The sequence below is a fragment of the Entelurus aequoreus genome, linkage group LG28 (genome assembly GCF_033978785.1).
Source record: "Entelurus aequoreus isolate RoL-2023_Sb linkage group LG28, RoL_Eaeq_v1.1, whole genome shotgun sequence".
Lineage (NCBI taxonomy): Eukaryota > Metazoa > Chordata > Actinopteri > Syngnathiformes > Syngnathidae > Entelurus > Entelurus aequoreus.
In genome coordinates, this window is record NC_084758.1 from 13,811,397 (window position 1) to 13,821,054 (window position 9,658).

General features: G+C 30.0%; 1 protein-coding gene across 3 annotated transcripts in view; it reads right to left on the reverse strand.

Annotated features, from left to right (window-relative positions):
• tlx2 (T cell leukemia homeobox 2) overlaps nt 1-8,488 on the reverse strand; it is a 71,641-nt gene extending 63,153 nt beyond the window's left edge. For all 3 annotated transcript variants that reach the window (XM_062039806.1, XM_062039805.1, XM_062039807.1), the window contains exon 1: nt 7,693-8,488. In XM_062039806.1, coding sequence (XP_061895790.1) covers nt 7,693-8,152 — 460 coding nt within the window. In that variant the 5' untranslated portion in view covers nt 8,153-8,488. The remainder of the gene's footprint in view (nt 1-7,692) is intronic.
• Nucleotides 8,489-9,658: the final 1,170 nt, after the last annotated feature.

Here is a 9,658-nt window from a genome sequence, read left to right on the forward strand (position 1 = left end):
ATTGTTTTTATACTTGCTAATCGTTTTTTTTTTAACTTGAAGAAACTGTTGTTTATACTTGCTAGTCGTTTTTTACTTGGAGAAATTGTTTTTATACTTGCGAATCGTTTGTTTTTTAATTGAGGACAATAATTTTTACAACTGCAAATTTTTTTTTTTTTTCTTGAAGAAAAGTGTTTTTTGCTTGCGAATGAAAATCGTTTTTTTTAACTAGCTGAAAATAGTTTTTTTTTTTTAAATCGTGTTTTTATGCTTGCAAATGGTTATTTTACTGGCAAAAAAAAGTTTTTTACTTGGAAAATTTGTTTTTATACTTGCAAATCTTTTTTTTAATTGAAGAAAATTGTTTTTACAATTGCACTTTTTTTATTGTAGAACAGTGCTTTTGTACTTGCAAATCGTTTTTTTATGTGAAAACATTTTTTTTTACAATTGCAATCTGGGAATGAAAATCGTTTTTTTTTTAACTGGCTGAAAATAGTTTTTTTTTTAATCGTGTTTTTATGCTTGCAAATGGTTATTTTACTGGCAAAAATATTTTTTACTTGGAGAAATTGCAAATCGTTTTTTTAATTCAAGAAACATGTTTTTATGCTTGCGTATCGTTTTTTTATTTGTGGAAAATTGTTTTTATACTTGCGAATCATTTTTATTTTTTTTAAATTGAAGAAAATTGTTTTTACAATTGCATATCTTTTTTTTATTGAAGAAAGGGGTTTTTATGCTTGCGAATGAAAATATATTTTTTTTAACTGGCTGAAAATAGTTTGGGGTTTTTTTTAATCGTGTTTTTATGCTTGCAGATGGTTATTTTACTGGCAAAAAAATGTTTTTACTTGGAGAAATTGTTTTTATACTTGCGAATTGTTTTCTTTTAATTGAAGAAACATGTTTTTATGCTTGCGTATCGTTTTTTTACGTGTGGAAAATTGTTTTTATACTTGCGAATCATTTTTCTTTAATTGAAGAAAATTGTTTTTACAATTGCACTTTTTTTATTGAAGAACAATGTTTTTGTACTTGCAAATCGTTTTTTTATGTGAAGAAAATTGTTTTTACAATTGCAAATCTTTTTTATTGAATAAAGGTGTTGTTTTGCTTGCGAATGAAAGTCGGTTTTTTTTAACTGGCTGAAAATATATATATTTTTTTTTATTGTGTTGTTATGCTTGCAAATTGTTATTTTACTGGAAAAAAAATTTTACTAGGAGAAATTGTTTTTATACTTGCGAATCACTTTTTTTTAATTGAAGAAAATATTTTTTACAATTGCAAATCTTTTTTTTTTTTTGAAGGAAGGTGTTTTTTGCTTGCGAATGAAAATCGTTTTTTTTAACTGGCTGAAAATAGTTTTTTTTTTTTTTAACGTGTTTTTATGCTTGCAAAAGGTTATTTTACTGGCAAAAAAAGTTTTTTACTTGGAGAAATTGTTTTTATACTTGCGAATTGTTTTCTTTTAATTAAATAAACATGTTTTTATGCTTGCATATGTTTTTTTTACTTGTGGAAAACAATTTTTATACTTGTGAATCTTTTTTTTTTTTTGAAGAACAGTGTTTTTGTACTTGCAAATCGTTTTTTTATGTAAAAAAAAAAGTTTTTACAATTGCAAAAAAAAAAAATTATTATTGAAGAGAAAGGTGTTTTTTGCTTGCGAATGAAAATCGTTTTTTTAACTGGCTGAAAATCGGTTTTTTTTATCTTGTTTTTATGCTTGCAAATGGTTATTTTACTGGCAAAAAATATGTTTTACTTGGAGAAATTGTTTTTATACTCGCGAATTGTTTTTTTAATTGAAGAAAATTGTTTTTACAATTGCGAATCGTTTTTTTTAATTGAAGAAAGGTGTTTTTTATGCTTGCGAATGAACATTGTTTTTTTTACCCTCAGAATTATTTTTTTTTTTTTTTTTACTTGAAAATCATTGGGTGTGATTAAAAACATGTTTGTGGAGTTTGGGCAGTAATTTCCCTTCATATTTAACACCCTTCGTATTTCTGCAAAAAAATAAGCTCAATCCATAAAGCTGAGCACTCCTTCCTCCACGCAAAATAAACGATCTCTTAAATGTTGATCCAATCAGCAAACGTGCAATTCAAAGAAGACGCCGCTTCAAATATCGTCCTATAAAAAAGAGGATATAAAAAGAAAGGAGGATTTAGCATACGAGGAGAGCAAATGTCACCTCGGAGAATAAGTGGGGCTGCAATAAAATCACGCGTGCTTCATAACACTCTGCGTGACAGGGCCGCTCTCCCCCACTGCGGATATTACCTTTTAGCCAATCTAATAAATACACCCGTGAAGGATTCTAAAGGGGATATTGAAATAGAACATGAACATACATTTATTTCTTACAACCTTGTAACGTCGTCGGTTTATTGTCACGCCATTGTCTCATTATTTGGGGACATATTGGACTCGCGATGAGCGTGGAATAAAAACACGCACGAACATAAATGTGTTCATGATGTAAAGTATAATTTAATGTTGTACTTTATTATGCGTAAGTGACGTTTCATTGAAAAGTATATATTTGCAAGCGAATATTTCAAATCTGCTTTATCGTTTAATATGGGTCCTCTTTTTAATTGTATTTATTTAGTAATATTTTTGTATGAATATATGAATATTTAGAAAATATTTTACAATATGTAATTAATTTATTAATTATTAGCAGGTTTGTATTTTATGTACATAGCAATTATTTTTCAATTGCTTTATGATTAGTAATTATATGCAGGCTGAAATATTGTTTAAAGACGTGCAGTAAACTACAAAATGGGTGACGGAAATAGAAATAAATATATACACATTATAATAAACATGCATTAAATAAACTGTATGTTGTACATAATCTGTATATGTATACACACACACACACACACACACACACACACACACACACACACACACACACACACACACACACACACACACGATAGGCTCCAGCACCCCCTGCGACCCCGAAAGGGACAAGCGGTAGTAAAATGGATGGATGGATGGTCATTGCCTCTTAATTATTCATCTAATATAGCAGCACTCACTATTCAATATTTCATGAGGGGGGGAGGGGGGAATGTATGATCTTCCTTTTCATCTTCATAAACGTGAAGTCACGTGACACGCACACGTCATTCTAATGAAAGTCCGACTTCAAAAAAGAAAACAATGGCCTTATTTTCTTAGCAAAATAATAAAAAGTTGTGTTTTTATGTTTCTTTAAAAATAAAAAAAATAAACATTAAGAGAGTTGATGCTGCTTAAAAATGTTACGCAACATTGTCATTAAAGTATTGATCACAATACTGCAGTAATATGCACATTTCATGGGAACATTTTACCTAATTGACAGTTCTGTAGGCAATAATTATGTTTTTATTATTTATTTGCATTTCCTTCTTGTTTTCATAATAAATTGTGCTTAAAATCATTTTTGGAGGTGTCTTCATCAAAATGACATGTAATCAAAATATATAAAAATGTACAAAAATGGTATCATAAAAAAAAAATACAATCACGTTAAAAATAATGATGTATTCAAATGATTAAATGCTTCTGCAATAAATTATGTTTTAATTGTTTTCCTTCAAGTGAAATAGTCTTGTGATGCACATGTACAGTATTTCTTATAAACTAACTCCAAATGTATTAAATAAATATAACCAAAAAATGCAACAAAAGCCATTTATTTGCCTTTTTTTTTTTTTTTTTTTTTTTACATTTTAAAGATGTTAATGTGCATGACAATGCAAGTAAATGTATTTACTTACTGTTCTTTTTCAATACATTTACTTGCTTTATATTGCACTTAATTGTTGTTTTCATTCTTGTAAGGTGCTTTATATGCAAGTGAATGTTTATTATTTTTTAAATTAGGCTATAATGTTTTTCAATATACGTTTAAATATCTGTAAGGCTTTTTATGCAAGTGAACATGTTTTCATGACTTGTTAACGTTTGTGTCACATGGCAGGCTTTTTTTTTTTCAAGCTTATGTGAATGACATTGCATTGAAATGTTATTTGTACCTTTTTTCTATACGCGTCACAATGTTGTTGTTTTTATTATTGTTACATACATGCATCCCAATACAGGAAAATGTCGTTTTTTTAAAATAATTGAAAAGTTTTATGTGCACACCCAAAAAATGCTGGGTATTTTGATAACCCAATTTATGAGTTGCTAGTGTTGAGTTATTTTTATGAATAGCAATTCATTTTTTGGGTTACAAGGGTATTTTAACTCAATTTCTGGATTTTCAAAACTATGAATTTAAATACAATTTTTGGATTGTTTTTCAACGAGTAACTCAGGCTTTTTTTTTCTTTTCTTCTTTAATAAAAAGTTATTTTTTTCCTGAAGTGAATTTAATTGTGGATTAATCTCATTAACATTATTTACAATCACCCAAGATTGAGTTTGCATAACTCAATTTTTGGGTTAAATACTTCAACCCAATAGTTTGGTTGGGAATAACCCAACATTTAGTTATCATAACTCAACGTTGTAGTTAAAAGTTTGGTTTAAGAAATTAACCCAAAATGTTGAGTTATAATAAGGGGTTGGTCCTTTTCTGAACCATGCAGCAGTTGGGTTGAAATTGGGTTATTTTTTAACCCCAACATTTTTTAATGTGTGTGTGTTTTTTTTTTTAATAAATATGACGTTGTATAAGCCTCACGTGCAAGTAAATGTTGTTTTATAATATTTGATGTTTTTTATGTGCATCACATTGCAGATACTTTTAGCTTTTTAACATGTATACATTTTCTACAGTATATTGCAGTTCAATGTTGTTTTTATCATATGTAAGGTTTTTATTTGCATTTTTTTATTTTTTATTTTTTACGTTCCCATAAAAAATGTTTTTCATTTTTACGTTTGTATGTGTTACATTGCAGAGGAATGCAATAATCTTTTTAAATGCATCACAATGCAGGAAAAGGTTTTATGTGTCCATCGCATGCGTCAATTTAGTTTTTGGATTGATTTTGTTTTACGTTTTTTAAGCATCGCATTTAGGTCGATGTATCTAAATATATTTTATAAAGATTTTATATGAATCACAAAGTTGAGGTGTATAATATATGCGTCACTTTGCAGATACTTTTAGCTTTTTAACACATTTTCTACAGTATATTGCAGTTCAATGTTGTTTTTATTACATGTAAGGTTTTAATATGCATGTTTTTATCAATCTTTTTTATTTTTATTTTTACGTTTGATAGCAATGTTTTAAATTTTTTGACGTTTTTATGCGTTACATTGTAGAGGAATGCAATAAGCTTTTTTAACAATGCAGGAAGAGGCTTTATTATTTAGTTTTTGGATTTATTTATTTTTTAACGTTTTTTAAGCATCACATTTAGGTCAACGTATTTAAAAATATATTTTAAAGACTTTATATGCATCACAATGCAAAATACATTTTCTACACTATATGCATCATCATTCCATTTTTTACCGCTTGTCCCTTTCGGCGGGGGGGGGGGGGGGGGGGGTAGCTGCTGCATCATATTGCAGTTAATGTATCACAATGCATGTTTTTTTTAATCTAGCTTTGGGTTTTTTTTACATTCTTACATTTGCATCACAATGCTTTTCATTTTTTTTACCTTTTTATATGCCACTTATATATTACCATTTTATATGCATCACAATGCAAAAAACAAAACAAAAGTTTAGGTGTATTTTATATGTGTCACATTGCAGGTAAATGTAGTTTTTTAATATTTTATGTTTTTATGTGCATGACATTGCAGATAGTTTTTTAACATGTATACATTTTCTACAGTATATTGCAGTTCAATGTTGTTTTTATTGCATGTAAGGTTTTTATATGCATCTTTTTTATCTATCTATCTTTCTTTTCTTTTTCTTTTTTTACATTTTTACGTTTACATCACAATGTTTTTCTTTTTTTTACGTTTTTATACGTTACATTGCAGAGGAATGCAATAATCTTTTTAAATGCATCACAATGAAGGACAAGGTTTTATTTAGTTTTTTGATTTTTTAAAAACATTTTTACGTTTTTTTAAGCATCACATTTACGTCAATGTATTTAAATATACATTTTAAAGATTTTATATGCATCACAATGCAAAACAATTTTAAGTCTATTTTATATGCGTCACATTGCAGATACTTTTAGCTTTTTAACACATTTTCTACTATATGCATCATATTGCAGTTCAATGTTGTTTTTATTATATGTAAGGTTTTTATATGCATTTTTTTTTATCTATCTTTTTTTTGTACATTTTTACGTTTGCATCACAATGTTTTTCTTTTTTTTTACGTTTTTTTTACGCTTTTTAAATGCATCTCAATGCAGGAAAAGGGTTTATGGTTTTATTTAGTTTTTTTATTTCTCTTTCTTTTACGTCTTTTAAGCATCACATTTAGGCCAATGTATTTAAATATATATTTTAAAGATTTTATATGCATCACAATGCAGAAAAAAAAAAAAAAGTTGAAGTGTATTTTATGTGCGTCACATTGCAGATACTTTTAGCTTTTTAACACATTTTCTACGCTATATGCATCATATTGCAGTTCAATGTTGTTTTTATTATATGTAAGGTTTTTATATGCATTTTTTTAATCAATCTTATTTTTATTTTTTTTCAATTTTTACGTTTGCATCACATTGTTTTTCCTTTTTTTACGTTTTTTTAACGCTTTTTAAATGCATTGCAATGCAGAAAAATATATTATGGTTTTATTTAGTTTTTGGATTTTAAATTTTTTTTAACGTTTTTTGAGCATCACATTTAGGTCAATGTATTTAAAGATATATTTTAAAGATTTTATATGCATCACAATGCAAAACAAATAAAAAGTTGAGGTGTATTTTATGTGCGTCACATTGCAGATACTTTTAGCTTTTTAACACATTTTCTACACTATATGCATCATATTGCAGTTCAATGTTGTTTTTATTATATGTAAGGTTTTTATATGCATTTTTTTAATCTATCTTATTTTATTTTTTTTCCATTTTTACGTTTGCATCACATTGTTTTTCCTTTTTTTACGTTTTTTTAACGCTTTTTAAATGCATTGCAATGCAGAAAAATATATTATGGTTTTATTTAGTTTTTGGATTTTAAATTTTTTTTAACGTTTTTTAAGCATCACATTTAGGTCAATGTATTTAAAGATATATTTTAAAGATTTTATATGCATCACAATGCAAAACAAATAAAAAGTTGAGGTGTATTTTATGTGCGTCACATTGCAGATACTTTTAGCTTTTTAACACATTTTCTACACTATATGCATCATATTGCCGTTCAATGTTGTTTTTATTACATGTAAGGTTTTTATATGCATTTTTTTAATCTATCTTATTTTATTTTTTTTCCATTTTTACGTTTGCATCACATTGTTTTTCCTTTTTTTACGTTTTTTTACGCTTTTTAAATGCATTGCAATGCAGGAGAATATTTTATGGTTTTATTTAGTTTTTGGATTTTTTTTTTTTTTTTTAACGTTTTTTAAGCATCACATTTAGGTCAATGTATTTAAAGATATATTTTAAAGATTTTATATGCATCACAATGCAAAAAAAAATAAAAAGTTGAGGTGTATTTTATGTGCGTCACATTGCAATTAAATGCGCAATTAAATATGCATACATATGTGGTTTTATTATTGAAATGTTTTAATTTTCCTGCTATTTACCTGTTAGTCTGTCCTTGGCGAACCTCCTGCTGCTCTCCATCCAGGGGAATGTGAAGTTGCCGTTGCCCATGGGCCCCATGCCGGGCACCGGGTGCGCGGAGGTCTGCGCGGCGGCGGCGGCGGCGGGCGCCGGCGGCGGCGGCATGGGCCTGTGCGCCGGCACCCGGATGACCCCGCCGGCCCCCGCCGAATTGACGTTGACGTTCATGTTCATGCTGACGTTCATGTTCATGTTGACGTTGTAGGAGCCCGGCAGGCCCATGGAGCAGGCCGGGTTGTAGACGCCGTTGTAGCCGTTGCCGTAGACGTTGGAGGCGGCCAGGGAGTAGTCCGCCTCCCCGGTCCTGTTGGGGAGCAAGCAGCCGCTGGACTGGTCCGAGCTGTTGAGGATCTGGTCGATCCCGAAGCTGATGGGTTCGTGGTGCGTCTGGTTCACCTCCTCGATGCCGGTGTGCTCCATAATGATTCGATTCTTTCTGCTAGTAATAATGAGCAAAATGTTCTCTTCAAACTATTTCACGCATGTCCAGTGCGTCACAGGTCCGACATGGTGCCTTCATGGCCGGGTCTCTAGGAGACGGCATATTCCATTTTGGAGCGCCAAGCACCGACACTTTAGTGATCCGAATCCCAGCAGCTCCCGCCGAGAGCCCGCGTGGGTCCTGAATGGATGCTGCAGAACCAGGACCAGAACCAGGACCAGAGACCGACCAGCCCGGGAAAACCAAACCATGACCCGGTGCGCATAAGTTAGGACTTTTGTTTATTACAAGCCAGCCAGGAAACTTGTGTTGCGTTCAAGTGCAGGTGAGAAGAAACCCTCCTCCTCGTCCTCATCCTCCTCTTCTTCATCCTGCTGCACGTCTCTTAAAGGTACAGCGCCTCTTTTCTGCCTCACCGCGCAACAAAAATAGCATCAACTAATTTTGAGCATTTTTTCATCCACACAAAATATTATTATTAAAGTTTGATCGATGATGTTGTCTTATTTATTATCTGGTGACGTCACACACCCTAAACTGACAGGAAGTGGTTGGTCCATAATTACAAAAATAATGAAAAACATGCAATCAATCAAATACCTGACAATATGTGTAACCGGAAGTGACGCCTGATTAATTCATGAACCCTACTTTATCATATAGTATCATTATTATCATCGATAGTAATAATTAATTTAATAATATTTTTTACCTGCCAGGATGTTTATTTTGTAACCGGAATTGACGCCTAATGAACGTATATTGTTTACGACAGTATTATCATCGAAAGTAATAATTATTTAATAATATGTATTACCCAGATGCATATTTTGTAACTGGAAGTGACGCCTGATGAACTCATGTATTGTTTATAACAGTATTAGTTCATCAAAAATAGTAATTATTTAATAATATTTATTACTCAGATGCATATTTTGTAACTGGAAGTGACGCCTGATGAACTCATATATTGTTTATAACAGTATTAGTTAATCGAAAATAGTAATTATTTAATAATATTTATTACTCAGATGCATATTTTGTAACTGGAAGTGACGCCTGATGAACTCATATATTGTTTAAAACAGTATTAGTTCATCGAAAATAGTAATTATTTAATAATATTTATTACCCAGATGCATATTTTGTAACCGGAAGTGACGCCTGATAAACTCATAAATATATTGTTTAGAACAGTGTTAATTCATTGCAAATAGTAATTATTTAATGATATTTTAATACCCAGATGTATATTTTGTAACCGGAAGTGACGCCTGATAAACTCATAAATATATTGTTTAGAACAGTATTATATAATCAAAAATAGTAATTATCTAATAATATTTATTACCAAAATGTATAATTTGTAACCGGAAGTGACGCCTGATAAACTCATAAATATATTTAGAACAGTATTATCATCGAAAATAATAATAATTTGATCATATTTATTACCCGGATGCATATTTTGTAACCGGAAGTGA